Source organism: Pristis pectinata, chromosome 8 (genome assembly GCF_009764475.1).
Source record: "Pristis pectinata isolate sPriPec2 chromosome 8, sPriPec2.1.pri, whole genome shotgun sequence".
NCBI lineage: Eukaryota > Metazoa > Chordata > Chondrichthyes > Rhinopristiformes > Pristidae > Pristis > Pristis pectinata.
In genome coordinates this window covers 6,937,789-6,958,115 of record NC_067412.1, presented here as the reverse complement: position 1 = coordinate 6,958,115, position 20,327 = coordinate 6,937,789, and the positions used below count along the sequence as shown (strand labels likewise).

The window sequence follows — 20,327 nt, the reverse complement described above, 5'->3', positions numbered from 1 at the left end:
ATTTAATGAGGGAGCCTCTACTGCTTCCCTGGACAGAGAATTCCACAGATTCACTACTCTCTGGGAAAAGCAGTTTCTCCTCATCTCCGTCCTAAATCTACTCCCCTGAATCTTGAGGCTATGTGTCCCCTAGTTCTAGTCTCACTTACCATGGAAACAACCTTCCTGCCTCTATCTTATCTATCCCTTTCATAATTTTATATGTTTCTATAAGATCCCCTCTTATTCTTCTGAATTCCAGTGAGTATGGTCCCAGGCATCTCAATCTCTCCTCATAGGCTAACCCCCTCATCTCTGGAATCAACCTGGTGAACCTCCTCTGCACCGCCTCCAAAGCCAGTATATCTTTCCTCAAGTAAGGAGACCAGAACTGCACACAGTACTCCAAGTGCGGCCTCACCAGTACCCTGTACAGTTGCAGCATAACCTCCCTGCTCTTAAATTCAATCCCTCCAGCAATAAAGGCCAAAGTTCTATCTGCCTTCTTGATAACCTGTTGCACTTGCAAACCAACCTTTTGCAATTCATGCACAAGCACTCCCACATCCCTTTGCACAACAGCATGCTGCAATCTTTCACCATTTAAGTAATAATCTGATCTTTTATTCTTCCTTCAAAAGTGGATGACCTCACATTTACCAACATTGTACTCCATCTGCCAGACCCTTGCCCACTCACTTAACCTATCTATATCTCTCTGCAGACTCTCCGCATCCTCCACACAATTTGCTTTTCCACTCAATCTAGCGTCATCAGCAAATTTAGATATGCTACACTCAAACCCCTCTTCCAAATCGTTAACGTATATTGTGAACAACTGCAGGCCCAGCACCGACCCCTGTGGCACCCCACTCACCACTGATTGCCAACCAGAGAAACACCCATTTATCCCAACTCTCTGCCTTGTATTGGTTAACCAATCCTCTATCCATGCTAATACATTCCCCCCAACTCCATGTGTCCTTATCGTATGAATGTCTTTTATGCGGCACCTTATCGAACGCCTTCTGGAAATCCAAGTATACAACATCCACCTGTTCCCCTCTATCCACTGCGCTCATTATATCCTCAAAGAACTCCAATAAGTTTGTCAAACAGGATCTGCCCTTCCTGAATCCATGCTGTGTCTGCCTGATGGAACCATTTCTATCCAGGTGTCTCGCTATTTCTTCCTTAATCATAGCTTCAAGCATTTTCCCGACCACAGACATTAAGCTAACAGGCCTATAGTTACCTGCCTTTTGCCAACATCTTTTTTTAAACAATGGCATGACATTCGCTGTCTTCCAGTCTGCCGGGAACTGCCCAGAATCCAGAGAATTTTGGTAAATTATCATAAATACCTCTACTACAACTTCCACCATTTCTTTCAGTCCCCTGGGATGCATCCCATCAGGACCAGGGGACTTGTCTAACTTTAGGCCCACTAGTTTGCTCATCACTACCCCTTTAGTGATAGCGATTGTATCGAGGTCCTCACCTCCCATCGCATCCATAACATCTCCCTGTGGCATATTAGATGTGTCCTCCACCATGAAGGCCGGTACAAAATAGTCGTTCAATGCCTCGGCCATCTCTGCATTTCTCAATATTAATTCCCCATTCTCATCTTCCAAGGGACCTACTGTACATTCACTTTAGCCACCATTTTAGTTATATAAAAGCTTTTACTATCTGTTTTCATATTTTGTGCAAGTTTACTTTCATAATCTATCTTCCCTTTCCTTATTGCTTGCTTAGTGGTTCTTTGTTGTTTTTTAAAGTTTTCCCAATCATCCAGTTTCCCACCGCTCCTGGCGACTTTGAATGCATGAGCCTTTAGCCTGATGCCTTCTTTTATTCCCTCAGTTATCCAAGACTGGCTCTCCCCACCCTTACTCTCCTTGCTTTTAACTGGAACATACTTTTGTTGGGCACTGTGAAAAATCTCTTTGAAAGTCTTCCACTGTTCATCAACTGTCCCACCATGTAGCCTGTGTTTCCAGTCTACGCTAGCCAACTCCTGCCTCATCCTGTTGTAGTCTCCCTTGTTTAGGCATAATACACTGGCTTTAGATCAAACCATTGCACCTTCCATTTGTATGAGAAATTCAGTCATACTGTAATCACTCTTTCCAAAAGGATCCCTAGCTACAAGATCATTAATTTTACCTGTCTCGTTGCACAGGACCAGATCTAAGATAGCATGTTCCCTTGTAGGTTCACTAACATGCTGTTCAAGAAAGCTATCACGGATGCATTCTATGAAGTCTTCCTCAAGACTGCCTCGACCAACTTGATTTGCCCAATCTATGTGGAAGTTAAAGTCCTGCATGACAACTGCCGTTTCATTCTCACATGCCTCAAATGTTTCTTGGTTTATTGCCTGTGCCACTGTAATGTTATTATTCGGTGGCCTACAGACAACTCCCACCAGTGATTTTTTCCCTTTTCTGTTCCTAATCTCTGCCTAGATGGACTCAACATTCTGCTCCTTAGATCTTATATCGTCTCTCACTATCACCCTGATCTCATCCTTAATTAAGAGCGCTACCCCACCTCCCTTACCTTCCTGCCTATCCTTCCGTATTACCTGATACCCTTGGATATTTAATTCCCACCCATCTCCACCCTGCAAGCACATTTCTGTAATGGCCACTAAATCACACCCCTTTGTACTGATTTGTGCCACAAGTTCACTGACTTTGTTTCAAATACTATGGGCATTCAGATAAAGTGCCCTTACACTCATTGTCCTTTCAGAATCCAGTAACCTCTGTGTCCTTTGTGTTTGATTTTTCTGTTCTCCACTCTTACTTTTCTCTTTTCTAACTTTTGCTCTGCTCTCTGCTTTGCTTCCCTCTGTCTTTCTGCATGGATTCCCATCCCCCTGCCATATTAGTTTAAACCCTCCCCAACAGCCTAGCAAACAATCCCCTAGGACATTGATCCCGGTCCTACCCAGGTGTAGACCTCTTGGTTTGTACTGATTCCACCTCCCCCAGAACCAGTTCCAATGCCCCAGGAATCTGAAACCCTCCCTCCTGCACCACTGCTCAAGCCACATATTCATCCTAACTATGCTGCTATTCCTACTCTGACTGGCATGTGGGATAGGTAGCAATCCTGAGATTACTACCTTTGAGGTCCTACTTTTTAATCTATCTCCAAGCTCCCTAAATTCAGCTTGTAGGACCTCATCTCGCTTTTTTCCTATATCATTGGTACCTACATGCGCCACGACAGCTGGCTGTTCACCCTCCCCTTCCAAAATGCCCTGCAGCCGCTCCGAGATATCCCTGACCCTTGCACCTGGGAGGCATCACACCAACCGGGAGCCCTGTTTGCAGCCACAGAAGCTCCTGTCTATTCCCCTTACCATGGAATCCCCTACCACTAGAGCTCTGCCACTCTTTTTCCTGCCCTCCTGTGCAGCAGATCCACCCACAGTGCCATGATCCTGGCTACTGCTACCTTCCCCTGATGAACCATCTCCCGCAACAGTATCCAAAGCGATATATCTGTTTTGGAGGGAGATGACCACAGGGGACTCCTGCACTACCTTCCTGCTACTGTTCTGTCTGTTGGTCACCCATTCCCTGTCTTTCCTTAGACCCTTAAACTGCAGTGTGACCAACTCACTAAACGTGTTATCCACAATGTTCTCCGTACCATGGATGCTCCAAAGTGAATCCTGGTGCAGGTCCTGTGCCATCATGCGGTCTGTCAGGAGCTGCAGCTGGACACACTTCCTGCACACGTGGTCATCAGGGACACTGGCAGCCTCCCTGAGTTCCCACATTGTGCAAGAGGAACCTGACACTGGACTGAGCTCACCTGCCATGCCTAAAAGCTTTGAGGAAAATGTCTGACTAGCTTAGGAAGCAGTAGAAGAACCTCACTGAAGCCCGGCATTCACAAAGCCCACAGTTAGACAACCAGCAGCTGCTCCACAGTTGGAGTATTGCATTCAATTCTGGTCGCTCCATTACAGGAAGGATGTGGAGGCTTTGGAGAGGGTGCAGAAGAAGTTCAACAGGATGCTGCCTGGATTAGAGGGCATGAGCTATAAGGAGAGGTTGGACAAACTTGGTTTTCCCTGGAGCAGCGGAGGCTGAGGGGAGACCTGATAGAGTTTATAAGATTATGAGAGGCACAGATAGAGTAGACAGCCTGGATCTTTGTCCCAGGGTTGAAATGTCTAATACTATTGGTATGGCTGCCCCCAGAACACGCTACCCAAAGGTGCATTTCACTGTGTGTTTCTATGTACATATGACTAATAAAGATATCTTATCTTATTATTGTCACTTGTACCAAGGTACAGTGAAAAACTTGTCTTGCATACCGATTGTACAGATCAATTCATTCCACGGTGCATTGAGGTAGTACAGGGTAAAAAGAATAACAGAATATGGAGTAAAGTATCACAGCTACAGGGAAGTGCATTGCAGGTAGACAATAAGGTGCAAGGTCACAACAAGGTAGAGTGTGAGGTCAAGAGTCCATCTCATCATATAAGGTTCAATAGTCTTATCACAGTGGGATAGAAGCTGTCCTTGAGCCTGGTGGTACGTGCCCTCAGGCTCCTGTATCTTCTGCCTGATGGGAGAGGGAAGAAAAGAGAATGACCCGGGTGGGGTAAAGGACATGCATTTAAGGTGAGAGGGGGGAAGTTCAAAGGAGATGTGCAGGGCAAGTTTTTCACTGGAATGGGCTGCCAGGGATGGTGGTGGAGGCAGATATGACAGAGGCATTTAAGAGGCTCTCAGATAGGCACATGAATGTGCAGAGAATTGAAGGATATGGATAACATAAAATTTCTTTATTAATCACATGTACATGGAAACACAGTGAAATGCATCTTTTGGGTAGATCTTGTTCTGGGGGGGGGGGGGGGGGCAGCCCGCAAGTGTCGCCACCCTTCCAGCACCAACGTAGCACGCCGACTACTTCCTAACCCGTACGTCTTCGGAATGTGGGAGGAAACCGGAGCACCCGGAGGAAACCCACGCAGACGCGGGGAGAAGGTACAAACTCCTTACAGACAGCAGCCGGAATTGAACGCGGGTCGCTGGCACTGTAATGGCGTTACGCTAACCGCGACACTATATGTATTACCTCCTTCTGTGTCCCCATTTCCTGCCATCGTGTGGACAGAAGTGATTTGTTTCGTTGGACGTTTAATTATTAGTTGAATTAATTCGGCACAACATCGGTGGAAGCGGTACTCAAAGTGTGCACCCATTGCTTGCCTGGGTCTCCGACCCTCTTACCTCCATGAGACTTTGGTGGGGCTTCTTCAGATCCAGGAGGTGCAGGTTCCCGATGATCGGAAGAGGAGTGGGTCCCGGGGGAAAGTTGAACGCTCCATGAGATTTAGACCCGGTGTGAAAATAAGCGAGAAGCAACACTATGAGAGGGCAGAGAAGTACCAAAGTCACAGCATCCAATGGGCAGATGCTGGCGAACGACATCTCTGGGCTCCCTTTGACTTCTGGCTTCTTGCAGCGATCAGGAGCAGGGTCCCGGGTCAGGGTGATACAACTTGAGCGAACTCGCTTCTTTGTTTAACACCTCCTCCTGCGGCTGGAAAGAAGTAAACACAGAGGCGGGCGGTAACGACACATGTGGACACGCTTCTTTGGCCGTGAATTAGTGAAGTGGGCGTCAGTGCAAATAACATTGCGTGCCAATCAGCGTTTGCCTCCCTGTAATTCACTATAGCATTTGAAATAAAAACAGGGCACTCTAGGAACATGCAGCCGGCGAGGCAGTATCTGTGACAAAGTTAATATTTTAGGTTGGAAACGTATTTGACGTGAATATGGTTTTATTTTTAGTGTGATTTGTACCAATAATGTTCTGCTGCTGTGAGGTCTATTGGCGCTTTTCTACTGATTTAATATCGAGGAAGTCTTTGCATTCTGCATTCTCCAGAGGCTCTTTGGTCATTAACTGTCTAGGAACATAGAAGATAGAACACTTCAGCACAGTACAGGCCCTTCGGCCCACAATGTTGTGCTGACATTTTATCCTGCTCTAAGATCTATCTAACCCTTCCCTCCCACATAGCCCCCTATTTTTCTATCATTCATGTGTCTATCTAAGAGTCTCTTAAGTGTCCCTAATGTATCTGCCCCCACAACCTCTGCAGGCAGTGCGTTCCACGCACCCACCACTCTCTGTGTAAAAAAAACTTACCCCAGACATCCCCCTTATACCTTCTTCCAGTCACCTTAATATTATTTCCCCTCGTGTTAGCCATTGTCGCCCTGGGAAAAAGTCTCTGACTGTCCACTCGATCCATGCCTCATCATCTTGTACACCTCTATCAAGTCACTTCTCATCCTCCTTCTCTCCAAAGAGAAAAGCCCGAGCTCACTCAACCTATCCTCATAAGACATGCTCTCCAATCCAGGCAGCATCCTGGTAAATCTCCTCTGCACCCTCTCTAAAGCTTCCACATCCTTCCTATAATGCGGTGACCAGAACTGAACACAATACTCCAAGTGTGGTCTGACCAGAGTTCTATTGAGTCTGCAGAATAAAAAAAAAGAACATGAAACAGGTGGAGAAAAACACTGGAAACACTCAGCAGGTCAGGCAGCATCGGTGGAATGAGGAACAGAGTTAATGCTCCAGCACAACATCCTTCTCCAGAAGTGGGGAAGAGCAAAGTTGGCTTTAACTTGCCGAGGGGGTGGGAGAGAGTTGGGTTTAGTAAAGGGAATTTCTATGCAGAGACAAGAAAGGGAAAAATTCTCACCTTGAAATCCACCTTGATTTAGTTTAATCCCATGGATATTTGCGAAGTGTCATGTTACCACATCCCCAGATTACAATTCAGGTTAGTTTATTGTCACGTACACCAGGGTGCAATTAAATTCCATGCTTGCGTGAAGCGCACACAGTAAACTGTATACATGGCAATAATAAATACAACAACACAACCTGTGACAAGTGCCATGCAACAGAATGATGCAAAGATTGTAATAAATTTTGCCACAAACTGCAGCATTTTCCCTTGCATTGAATTAGGCTGATGGTTCTGTAGTTCCCCCGTATTCTCTCTCCTTCCTTTTATAAATAGTGGATTAGTGCAGGATAAAATGTCGGCACAACATTGTGGGCTGAAGGGCCTGTACTGTGCTGTAGTGTTCTATGTACATCGACCATCCTCTAATCTGCTAGAACCGTTGTAGCAGTTAGCGTAATGCTATTACAGCGCCAGTGACCCGGGTTCAATTCCGGCTGCTGTGTGTAAGGAGTTTGTACACTCTCCCCGCGTCTGCGTGGGTTTTCTCCAGGTGCTCTGGTTTCCTCCCACATTCCAAAGACGTACGGGCTAGGAAGTTGTGGGCATGCTATGTTGGCACCGGAAGCGTGGTGACATTTGCGGGCTGCCCCCAGAACACTATGCAAAAGATGCATTTCACTGTGTGTTTTGATGTACATGTGACTAATAAAGATCTTATCTAATCTATAGAGTGACATCCAATATTTCCAAGCAACCTTTTTTAAGTATACTGGGATTCCGAAAATCAGCCCCTGGTGATTTAAAAGCTTTAATCCCATTATGTTCGCTGGAACTGAAGGACAAAGGGTCCTAGTGTTTAGCCAAACCAGCAGATGGGCATAAAAGATGTGAAGTGAGCAAACCGAATTCAGATGAGGTCTTGGTTTGCAAATGGGCCCCTCCTCTCCCCACTGATAGAGAAACTGTAAATTCAGTTCAATTATAAAAATAACTCCAACATGTTTCTAATGAGAAAGACACTGAAATTAAAAGCTCAAGAGTGGGGCGTGGCAACAAAAGTGTTTGGGGACCTATTGCCCCAAGGGCCAGGAGGAGTTTACCACAATCGCCAATGTGTGGCTCTGAAAGTGATTGCAATGTAAATAGAGAAACATGTTGTGATTTACCTTTATTTCACACCCGCCCGGTTTTATTCTGCCTTTGCACCACGAGCATTTCTCTTCCTCTCCCTGCTAAAGGTGGAATCTCATGGGGACTGGGACTCATGCTTGGTGCATGTCTCAGGGTGAGATCAGAATGGGTGTGGGCAGACGGATCAAGCGATGGGTGGAGAGCACCACAGAATGCAGAGCCTCACTAAATGTCACTTGGGGACAGGGACCCCAGGCTGACTGACCCCACCCCTCCAGCCCAGGGGTACTAAGACTGACTGTATTGAGGTAACAGTCGCCCAGATGTCCTTGCCGATCAGGATGCCAAGTTCAAATGCACATCTGCCTGCACATAGTCAATATCCCTCCATAGCAATCTGGTGGAGCAACACAACGGGTTGAGCAGCATCTGTGGGAGGAAAGGAGCGAATCAGCCCTGATGCAGGGTTTCAACCCGAAACATTGACATTTCCTCCCTCACTCCCACCCCCCCCACCACAGATACTGCTCGACCCGCTGAGTTCCTACAGCATATAGTTTGTTGCTCTAAGTTCAAATCCCACTATGGCAGCTGTGGAATTTACCTTCCATTAATAATCTAGCATTTAAAACTGTGGACACGATCATAAAACTGTTGGGAGGGGGTGGGGTGGGGGAAACACACCTGGTTGAGTTGCCAGTCCTGCCCAAGTTTCATCCACACCTCCACGACTGCAACAATATTGTATTGGTATTGGTTTATTATTGTCACTTGTACCAAGGTACAGTGAAAAACTTGTCTCGCATACTGATCGTACAGGTCAATTCCTTACACAGTGCAGTTACATTGAAATTTAAAAATGTAGAACGATTATAGTAAGTGTAATGAGAAGATCTGCAGATAGCAGCTTGCAACGAGTTGCCACGCTCCGGCGCCATCATGCTCAAGATGTGTATTCCCACTTGCCAATCAATGCCCCCAGTTCATTTGCCTTACTGGTCAAACTCACGTTAAAGTAGATGCAATCCAACCTTGCATTCCTTCCACGTGCCTTATCAAGTACATATGCTCTGCTACCAGGGGACTTTCGTTTCCTTTTATATTGTCCTTGATATTTTCCTTTTCTATTGGGGCATAGATAACATGAATAGTCAGTCTTTTCCGCAGGTAAGGGGAGTCTAAAATTAGAGGGCATAGATCAGGTATCTTTATTAGTCACATGTACATCAAAACACACAGTGAAATACATCTTTTTGTGTAGTGTTCTGGGGGCAGCCCGCAAGTGTCACCACGCTTCCGGCGCCGACATAGCATGCCCACAACTTCCTAATATGTACATCTTTGGGATGTGGGAGGAAACCGGAGCACCCGGAAGAAACCCACGCAGACACGGGGAGAACGTATAAACTCCGTACATTGACTGGATTTGAACCCAGGTCTCTGGCGCTGTAAAGCGTTACGCTAACCGCTACACTACCGTGCCTGCCGTAAATAGATTTACGATGAGAGGGGAAAAATTTAAAGGGGACGTGAGGGTTAACTTCTCCACACAGAGAGTGGTGGGTATGTGGAACAAGCTGCTTTTAAGAGGGATATCAGCTAAGTGCAGGCAAGTAGAGAAAAGTGTTCTGAGATGTACGGCGGAGAGCACTCTGACTGGTTGCATCACCGCCTGGTACGGAGGCTCCAATGTGCAGGATCGAAAGAGGCTGCAGAGGGTTGTAGACTCAGCCAGCCCCATCACGGGCACAACGCTCCCCGCCATTGAGGACACCTTCAAGAGGCGGCACTTCAAGAAGGCAGCATCCATCATTAAGGACCCTCACCACCCGGGACATGCCCTCTTCTCGTTACTACCATCGGGGAGGAGGTACAGGAGCCTGAAGACCCACACCCAATGTTTCAGGGACAGCTTCTTCCCCTCCACCATCAGATTTCTGAACAGTCCATGAACCCATGAACACTACCTCATTATTCCTCTTTTGCACTATTTATTTATTTTTGTAACTTACAGTAATTTTTACGTCTTGCACTGTACTGCTGCCGCAAAACAACAAATTTCACAACATGTCAGTGATAATAGACCTGATTCTGAATTCACACCCACTAGTTTTATTCTACTTTTGCACCCCACGTATTTCTCCTCCTCTCCTTGCTAAAGGAAGAATCTCATGGGGACTGGCATCTTGCAAGGACTTTTTGCGTATTTCTCCAGATTCCAGCATCTGCAGAATGTCCTGTGTCTCAGCCGACGCTCGGTTCACGTCTCAAGGTGAGATAATAAATGGGTGTGGGCAGACGGGTCAAGCAATGGGTGGAGAGCATCACAGGCAAATGCAGAGTCTCGCCACTGAATGTCACTTGGGGACAGGGACCCCAGGCTCACTTGCCCACCACCCCCCCCCCCCACCCCACCCCACCCTCTCTCCAGCCCTGGGTTTGAGATCACACAATCCACAAAACTCTGTACTGCATCTTGCCAAACACCAGGGAAGGGAAGACACCTAATTAATAAATTCCAACAGAGTCGACCAACAGGCCACAGGTGTCAAGGGTTTAAAGAATAAACAAAAGAGAAAAGATAATGATCGTATAATTAACAGGAACAAACTCTTCAATATTTTAAGCATTAATCACACATTTATTGCACAAAAACGTATCTTACAATATATACAGATTTGGTATGAATAGGACTCCAACTTTAGTTTAATTTATAGATTTAACCATCCACACTCCTGTCTGGTTGACGTGTTTCTGCTGATTTAACATCCAGGAGATCTTTGAATCCCAGTTTCTCCAGAGGCTCTTTGGCCATCAGCTGCCTGTAGAAGAAATAATCAAACATGCGCAATTCCAGACAGCCATAAGTTCAACTGTGTGCACATATTTAGTCATCTTCTGAAAAACCTACGTAAAGCCAAAAACGATTTAAGTCGCTCAGAAAGCTAAAGAAATTTGACAGGCCCCCTTTGACACTCAACAACTTTTATCGATGCACCATAGAAAGCATCCTATCCAGATGCATCACGGCTTGGTATGGCAACCGCTCTGCCCATGACCACATGGAACTGCAGAGTTGTGGACACAACTCAGCACATCATGGAAACCAGCAACCCCTCCATGGACTCTGATTATTACTGAGGCAGCGAGAAGTGTAGACAAAGACCCCGCCCAGCCCGGACATTCTCTCTTCTCCTCTATACAAAAACCTGAAAGCACATACCATCAGTCTCAATTATAAGACTATTGAACATTTCCCCAGTATGATAAGATGGACTCTTGACCTCACAATCTACCTTGACCTTGCATCTTATTGTCTACTTGCACTGCACTTCCCTGTAGCTGTGACACTTTACTCTGTATTCTGTTATTATTTTTACCCTGTACTACCTCAATGCACTGTGCAATAAATTGATCTGTATGAACAGTATGGAGGACAGTTTTTTCACTGTACCTCAGTACATGTGACAATAATAAACAAATTTACAAAGCACAAAATGCTGGAAATACTCAGCAAGTCAGGCAGCATCCATGGAGGAGTACAACACAATGTTTCAATGACCTTACATTGGAATCACTGATTTAATATTAGTGATTTAAGCATCCATTATGACTCAGTGCCTGGCAGTCTCATTTGATGACTGAGAATTCAACTCCCATACTAGAGATTTCAGTACCAAACCCTAGGCTGGTGTAATACCAAGAATGGACCGGGGATGAGAGGCCAAACCAAGTCCTAGTGTCCAAGAAAATATTGAACCCAAGGCCCATATGTTTCTCAGGTGGGCACAAGAGATTCGAAGTGAAACAGCAGCTTTCTATAATGCATGTCCGTCCTTCACATGGCAATCAGAATGGTACATGGAACTCTAGCTATGTCCGGCTCTAATATTTTATAGAGTTATACCATAAAATCCCTGATCATATTCTATGCCCCAGCCAAGGCAAGTACCCTGTATGGTTTCTTAACAACCTTCTCCACCTGTGTTGTCACCTTCAGAGATGCTTGTACTTGTACACCAAGGTTCCTCAATACACCCTAAGGTCTACCATTCGGGTCTATCCTAGCCTTATTGATCCTCCCAAAATGCATCACCTCACGGTTATCAGGATTAAATTCCATTTGCCATTTCTCTGCTCATCTTACCAACTCATCAAGATCAATAGTCTCAAGACTATGATTAACTATGTCCTATTAACACCACCAATTTTCATGTCATCTGTAAAGGATACCAGCATTAATCCCTTTTGCAGGCTTCCAAATCACAAAAATAACTCTCCATCGTCTTCTGCCTCTTATTACAAAGATAATTTTAGATCTAATTTACCAATTTGCTTTGGATGCCTTGGGCTCTAACCTTCTGGACCAGCCTCCTACATGGGTCGCAGTTAAAGGCCTTACTGAAGTCCACATACAGCACACCAACCACACTGCCCTCATCAACACACTTTGTTAATTTATCTCTTCCAAGATCCGAATCAGATTGGTCAGGCGGAATCCACTGCTTACAAAATAGAGGTGGCAGTCTTCGATTAATCCTGTCCCTCAGAATTTTTATGTTTTATAGCTTTATATTTTTAAAGTCACACATTCTAAATTATTAAGAATTTAATGAAATCAAGTAACTTTCACTGAGATTTTACTACCGTACCTGTCCATTCTGCACTTCAAATATTCCATTGATTGTTCTCTGCACACAGAGCTGTCAAACTTACTCTCCTTAAGGCAATTCATGAATTTCTCCTTAAATTCTTTACATTCACCTGTAAAATTGTAAGAAATAAGTTACATTAAAACAATGTATTAAAAATATCCTATTGCTACCAATAGAAGCAAAAAAAACTGCAAATGCTAGAAATCTGAAATAGAAACCACAAAAAGTGGAATACACAGTAGGTTAGGCAGCATCTGTGGAGACAAAAACAACTAACAATTAAGGTCAGAACAGTTGCCATAAAACATATTCCAAGACCACTGGAGAAGATGATATAAGAGGGTTGGAGGGGGCTTAGGAGGAAGAGGGGAGGGGATGGATGGAGAAGGAAAATATGGGAGGAATGGGAAGGGATAGAGGGGAAAACAGGAGGGAAGTATGGGTGGAGAGTAAAGTGGGGAACTGGAGGGCAGATGAGGAAAAGGGGGCACAGGAAAATGGGCTGTGAGGAGGGCAATGGGGTGGCAGAAGAATGGGGAGGAGGGGAGATGCGGGTGGGGGTGGAGGAGGTGGAGGGAGTGGAGCTGAGATGGAGGAGGGAAGGAGGGAGGAGGAGGGGAGAGGTGAAGGGGAAGGGGAGGTGAGGGGGAGGGGAGATGAGGGGGATGGGGGAGGGGGATGAGATGGGTGAGAGATGGGTAGGTGAGGGGGAGGGGATGGGAAGGGGAGGAGGGAAGGGGAAGAGGGGGAGGGGGATAAGGGAAGGGGAGATGAAAGGGAGGAGGGGAGGGGTGGGAGGTGGAGGGGAGGGGGAGGGAGAGGGGGACGAGGGAAAGGGGCGATGGGTAGGTGAGGGGGAGGGGACGGGAAGGGGAGATGAGGGGAGGGGGAGATGGGGGAGGGGTGGGAGAGGGGAGATGAAGGGGAGGAGGAGAGGGGGAGGGGTGGGAGGAGGGAGATGATGGGGAGGGGGAGGGGAGGGAGATGATGGGGAGGGGGAGGGGAGGGAGATGATGGGGAGGGGGAAGGGGGAGGGGGAAGGGGAAGGGGGAGGGGGAAGGGGGAGGGGGGGAGGGGGAAGGGGGAGGGGGGGAGGGGGAAGGGGGAGGGGGGGGGAGGGGGAAGGGGGAGGGGGGGGGAGGGGGAAGGGGGAGGGGGGGGGAGGGGGAAGGGGAGGGGGAAGGGGAGCGGGAAGGGGAGGGGGAAGGGGAGGGGGAAGGGGAGGGGGAGGGGGGAGGGGAGAGGGGAGGGGGAAGGGAGGGGGAAGGGGAGGGGGAAGGGGAGGGGGAAGGGGAAGGGGAGGGGGAGGGGAGGGGGAGGGGGAGGGGAGGGAGATGATGGGGAGGGGGAAGGGGGAGGGGGAAGGGGGAGGGGAGGGGAGGGGGAAGGGAAGGGGGAGGGGAGGGGAGGGGGAAGGGAAGGGGGAGGGGAGGGGAGGGGGAAGGGGAGGGGGAAGGGGAGGGGGAAGGGGAGGGGAAGGGGAGGGGGAAGGGGAGGGGGAAGGGAGGGGGGGAGGGGGAGGAGGGGAGGGGGAGGAGGGGAGGGGGAGGAGGGGAGGGGGAGAGGGGGAGAGGGGGAGGGGGAGAGGGGGAGGGGGAGGGGGAGAGGGGGAGGGGGAGAGGGGGAGGGGGAGGGGAGAGGGGGAGAGGGGGGAGGGGGAGAGGTGGAGGAGGGGATGGGGTGATGGGTAGGAGGGGAGGGGAGGGGGATGAGGGAAAGGGGCGATGGGTAGGTGAGGGGGAGGGGAGATGAGGGGAGGAGGAGGGGGGATGATGGGAGGGGGAGGGGTGATGATGGGGAGGAGGAGGGGGGATGATGGGAGGGGGAGGGGTGATGATGGGGAGGGGGAGGGGAGATGAGCGGGAGGGAAGGACCGGACCTCAGGACCACCCCACACCCACCCAGGTGATCGAGCGGGAACGAGCCCCGGTCCGGCGGCCGCGGGCTGAAGGTTTTGCCGCCGAAGTTCATGGCGGTCGACATCTCGGCAATGACGTCACGGCGCTCAGGGCACAGCCGAACGCAGTGACGACGGCGGCCGCTCCCCACACGTGACCCACGGGGTTCCGCGGGGTCCCACAGCCCGCCCGGCGCTCGTCCCTTTCGAAAGCAGATGCTGCTTCCAGCCTGGGGGGCAAACGTTTTATTTTTTTCTTCTTCATCAGCCTCACTGGAAGCAGATTCCCTGCCCTGCCTCACTGCAGAGTTTGGAATAATGACAGGCAGGCTCAGTGTAGGTGGCAGTGCACTCTTATGTATTTCTCAAGACATAGAAGGAGGCCATTCAGCCCATCGAATCTATATTATCTCTCAGAGCTGTCCTATCAGTCCCCCACTTATTTCCCTGTAACACATTCCCTCTCACATTGTCCTTCAACTCCCTTCTGACTCTCCTTGCTGCCCACCTACACCGGAGGTGGTTTACAGTAGCCAGTTAAGGTACCAGCCAGCATGTCATTGGGATGTGGGAGGAGACCTTTGCAGTCACGGGGGAGAACTTATAAACTCCACACAAACAGAGATCAGAGGTCGGGATCAAAGTGGGCCACTAGAATTTAGAACATAGAACAGTACAGCACCACTGCCACAAGACGATCTAATTATTTCTAAACAGATTCTAAGATCATATCAAAAGACCCCACCCACCCGGGACATTCTCTCTTCTCTCCTCTTCCATCGGGTAAAAGATACAGGAGCCTGAGGGCACGTACCACCAGACTCAAAGGCAGCTTCTACCCCACTGTGATAAGACTATTGAACGGTTCCCTTATACGATGAGATGGACTCTGACCTCACGATCTACCTTGTTGTGACCCTGCACCTTATTGCACTGCACTTTCTCTACAGCTGTGACACTTTACTCTGTAATGTTATTGTTTTTACCTGTACTACCTCAATGCACTCTGTACGAACTCAATGTAACTGCACCGTGTAATGAATTGACCTGTAAGATTGGTATGCAGGACAAGTTTTTCACTGTACCTCGGTACAAGTGACAATAATAAACCAATACCAATAAATACAAAAAGTTTTCTTATTTGATGTGGATTGAAAATTCACACTCCTGTGCATTGTTCTGTAACCGTGCATGCTTAAAGCAAACATTCCTGAAAATGAGTGGATTAGTGTACCAGTCATACTTTCTTTTGATGGAGGAAATGCAATTTTATGTGGTTTACTTTTCCAACAATTAAGGCTGACAACTTTTTTTCAATCATGTATAGGAATGTCTTCAAACACAACAGATGCTTGGCTGCCAAAATTCCTGGGAGGATTTGTGGAGACTAAATTATCTTGAAGGTTAAAAAGAATGGCGGCATTCAACAGTAACATTCAACGGCTGAGTTTTATATTGAGAGTTCAGTTCTGAGATGCTTATCACCTCTCTGTTTGCATCCAAGAGATTCTACAAAATCCACCTCTTTGTCCCAGCCTTTTGTTACCTGTCTAATTGTGTAGAGTTGTACAGTCATACAGTACAGAAACAGATGGCTGAGTGGCACAGCCAGTAGAGCTGATGCCTCGAAGCCCCAGTGAGCCAGGTTCGATCCTGTCCTCCGGTGCTATCTGTGTGGAGTTTACACATGCTCCTGTCACCACATGGGTTTCCACCCACATCCCAAAGATATGAAGGTTGGTAGATTAACTGGCCACAGTAAATTGCTCCTCGTGGAAGTGGGTGGTAAAAACCAGGGAGGGAGGGGAGTTGATGGGAATATGGGGAGAATAAGTTACAAGGCGAATTAGCAGGGGAATGGGATTGTTCTGTGAGCTAAATGGGTGAAATAGCCTCCTATGTTGTAAGAAAATCTGGAAGCAATGTTTTTGTCCCACAGAGTTCACACCAACCACTCATTTACTCTTCAGGCAAGGTAGTGAAGCAGTTAGCGTAACGCTTTACAGCGCCAGTGACCCGGGTTCAATTCCGTCCGTTGTCTGTAAGGAGTTTGTACGTTCTCCCCGTGTCTGCGTGGGTTTCCTCCGGGTACTCCGGTTTCCTCCCACTTTCCAAAGACATACGGGTTAGGAAGTTGTGAGCATGCTATATTGGCGCCGGAAGCACAGCGACACTTGCGGGCTGCCCCCAGAACACCCTGCGCAAAAAAAGATGCATTTCACTGTGTGTTTCGATGTACACGTGACTAATAAAGATCTTATCTTAATTCCATTTCATATGTGACTAGGTGATAGTTTTTTTTACAGTGACACTCTTGTAAAGTGTCTTGGGAATTGTTTCTCTGGTAGAGGTGCTACATAAATGCAAGTCATTGTAGTGTCTGTGCGGTTTTGCAGAACTACCAGACACAAGTTACCGAAATATGGGAAGTGAAAAACAGCCAGTTCTTTCTCCTCCAATTGCGGTTAAACAATGACAAGATTTGTTAACAAATTTCTTTGGTGTATTACAGAGCAGCACATTGCAGCATGGTCCCAAGAGTGATCAGCTACTCTGAACTGAGTGAGCCAATTCTATCTCTGGCGGTGGTAAAGTACTACTGTTTATCTCAATAACCTTGTGTCGGCTGTTCCCCCTTCATTGTTTCAGTGAGCTGCTGTGCCCCTGGTTGGACATCAGGTTCCAACTCAGAAACAAGGTCGAGTTTGGGAAATTGCCCCTCTTGAGTTATTTGTTTCACTGGCACCTGCCACTTTTATTCAGCTCACACCTTGCCTTGCTTTTGTCCAGTATTTGTTCAGGCCCATTTTACCCTGGATTCACCCACCCCAGACATTCTCTCTTCTCCCCTCTCTCATCAGGCAGAAGATACAAAAACCTGAAAGCAAGTACCACCAGGTTCAAAGGACAGCTTCTATCCCGCTGTTATAAGACTATTGAACGGTCCCCTAGTATGATAGGATGGACTCTTGACCTCACAATCTACATCATTATGGCCTTGCACCTTATTGTCTGCCTCCACTGCACTTTTGCTCTAACTGTAACACTTTATTCTGCATTCTGTTATTGCTTTTCCCTTGTACTGCCTCAATGCACTGTTATAATGAAATGATCTGTATGGATGGCATGCAAAACAAAGTTTTTCCCTGTACCTCAGTACATGTTTCAATAATAAACAATAACTAAGGCATGAGGTTAGAAATCTGGATCATTAATTTGGAGGCCACCATGGCAGCTGAAGAATTAAACTCAAGAGATGACATAAATCTGGAAGTAACCTACCAGTGCCAGTAATGGTGATTATGAAGCTACAGGAACTTTCCTACAAGTCTGTGTAGGAAGATAGATAGATAGATCTTTATTAGTCACATGTACATCGAAACACACAGTGAAATGCATATTTCTGTGTGGAGTGTTCTGGGGGCAGCCCGCAGGTGTCGTCACGCTTCCAGCGCCAACGTAGCATGCCCACAACTTCCTAACCCGTACGTCTTTGGAATGTGGGAGGAAACCGGAGCACCCGGAGGAAACCCACGCAGACATGGGGACAAGGTACAAACTCCTTACGGACAGCGGCGGGAATTGAACCCGTGTCGCTGGCACTGTAAAGCGTTACGCTAACCGCTACGCTACCGTGCCTGCCCATGTCTTCTGTCCTTTCCTAGTTGGGCCTCTATTGTAACTTAAGGTATGGCGTCATAGAGAAATACAACAAGGAAACAGGCCCTTCGACCATCTAGACCATGTTGACCACCAAGCACCCATTTACACTCGTCCTATTTTGTTCTCCCCACATTCCCATCAACCCCTCTAGATTCTACACTCACCTACACCACAAGGAGAAGTTACAGCGGCCAGTTAACCGACTGACCCACACGTCTTTGGGATGTGGGAAGAAACCACAATACCTGAGGGAACCCACACGGTCACAGGGAGAACGTGGCAACTCCACACAGACAGCACCGGAGGTTCGAATCAAACTCGGAGCATCAGAGATGTGAGGCAACAGCTCCACTTGTTGTGCCACCGTGTCACCTCTTCTGCTCAGCAGGTCAAGCAGCAGCTATGGACCAAGAAACAGAGTTAAGGCTTCAGGCCAAAGGAAGACCCGAGCTGCTTTTCCTATGAAAAAGTAATCTCTCTAACGCCATTGTCTTTCTCCCAAAGGAAGGTTACTCTGTGTGCAAACAGGAGTGGCATGCCGGAGCCGGGAAAAATTGGTTTCAGTGGTGTCATAGAGTCAAACAGCACAGAAACAGGCCCTTCAGCCCAACTCGTCCATGCCGAGCTAGTCCCATCTGCCCACATTTGGCCCATAGCCCTCTAAAGCTCTCCTATCCATAATCTGGTGCAATCTATTCCTGTACAGCTTGGCTCCAACTACCATTACAACCTTGTGTGGGAAACACAGTCGCGCAGCAGTTAGTGCCGCTGCCTCACAGCTTCAAGGACCCAAGTTTGATCCTTACCTTGGATACTCTCTGTGTGGAGTTTGCACGTTCTCGCTGTGACCATGTGGGTCTCCACTGGATGCTCCACAGTAAGTAAGTGGCAAAAGAATCAGGGGAGCGGATCTGATGGGATTGTGAGAGAGAATAATTCGCAGGACTACAGGGAAACAAATGAAGGGAGAATGGGACTGTTACGATTGTTCTGCTGGGAGCCAGTAACAGGCCAAGTGGCTTCCTTCTTTGTTCTAGTAAGTAATTTGATAAAGCAGGATTTATGCAAAGCTGATTATTAGTTTGTCTCTAAGTAATGACATCAAAGTAATGCCACAAAAGTGAAGGATTTAATAGATGGTGGGTTTAACAGACCCAAATGACAGATTTGAAATTCTGCCAGTATTGGTATTGGTTTATTATTGTCACTTGTACCAATGTACAGTGAAAAACTTGTCTTGCATACCGATCATACAGGTCAATTCATTACACAGTGCAGTTACATTGAGTTAGTACAGAGTGCATTGAGGTAGTACAGAGTGCATTGAGGTAGTACAGGTAAAAACAATAACAGAATACAGAGTAAAGTGTCACAGCTACAGAGGAAGTGCATTGCAGATAGACAATAATGTGCAAGGTCACAACAAGGTAGATTGTGAGGTCAAGAGTCCATCTCATTGTATAAGGGAACCATTCAACAGTCTTATTGACTACTGCTGCAGTATGCAGTAGTGGTAGATAGCTGTGACCTTTATTTTTTATATAAGATATCTTTATTAGTCGCATGCACATCAAAACACACAGTGAAATGCATCTTTTGCGTAGAGTGTTCTGGGGTAGCCCGCAAGTGTCGCCACGCTTCCGGCACCAACATAGCACGCCCACAACTTCCTAACCCGTATGCCTTTGGAATGTGGGAGGAAACGGGAGCACCCGGAGGAAACCCACGCAGACACAGGGAGAACGTACAAACTCCTTACAGACAGCGGCCACAATTGAATCCGGGTTGCTGGCGCTGTAAAAGCGTTACGCTCACCGCTACACTACCATGCCGGCCCATTGGTGTGTTACATGGTTCTAAAACAACCTCCCTGCTTCGGTTTTGGATGCCTTGACCAACAAAAATAAGTATTGTGTGTGCCTTCTTTCCACCTTATCTATCTGTCCTGCTTCAGGGAATATGGTTTAAGACCTCATCTGAAAGATTGCACCTCTGTGATGCTTAACTAGATTTCATGAGCAAAAAACTGGTAATCCGTTGATGTGTTTTTTTAATTATTTATTCATTTTTTTTAAGGATGAAGGCAGCAGTTATTGCTCATCCAGAATTGGCCTTGAGAAGGTGGTGGTGAACTGCTTTCTTGAACTACTGCGGTCCATGTGGTGAAGATCCCCCAACAATGCTGTTGGAGAGGGAGTTGCAGGACTTAGACCTATCGACAACGAAGGACCGGCTATAGAAC

The 20,327-nt window shown here is 47.4% G+C and overlaps 2 protein-coding genes across 2 annotated transcripts in view; both read right to left on the bottom strand.

Moving 5' to 3' along the window:
* LOC127573226 (uncharacterized) overlaps nt 1–5,568 on the bottom strand; it is a 64,650-nt gene extending 59,082 nt beyond the window's left edge. The window contains exon 1 of the mRNA XM_052021244.1: nt 5,256–5,568. Within this exon, the coding sequence (XP_051877204.1) occupies nt 5,256–5,456 (201 nt within the window). The 5' untranslated portion in view covers nt 5,457–5,568. The remainder of the gene's footprint in view (nt 1–5,255) is intronic.
* A 4,922-nt stretch (nt 5,569–10,490) lies between these two features.
* On the bottom strand, nt 10,491–14,555 carry LOC127573126 (cytochrome c oxidase assembly protein COX19). Its single transcript, XM_052021053.1, has 3 exons — nt 14,427–14,555; nt 12,523–12,634; nt 10,491–10,692 (listed from the first exon to the last, which is right to left on the bottom strand). Exons 1-3 carry the CDS (start codon nt 14,506–14,508, stop codon nt 10,590–10,592), a joined length of 297 nt encoding a protein of 98 aa, XP_051877013.1. The 5' UTR covers nt 14,509–14,555; the 3' UTR covers nt 10,491–10,589.
* Nucleotides 14,556–20,327: the final 5,772 nt, after the last annotated feature.

Bases quoted from the DNA above. Each gene is read 5' to 3' on its own strand.
- LOC127573126 (XM_052021053.1), bottom strand. From the start codon at position 14,508: ATGTCGACCGCCATGAACTTCGGCGGCAAAACCTTCAGCCCGCGGCCG. The intron at 12,635-14,426 runs GTGGGTGTGGGG...ACAATTTTACAG, and splicing joins GTTCCCGCTCGATCACCTGG to GTGAATGTAAAGAATTTAAG. The intron at 10,693-12,522 runs GTACGGTAGTAA...TTTCTTCTACAG, and splicing joins TTGAAGTGCAGAATGGACAG to GCAGCTGATGGCCAAAGAGC.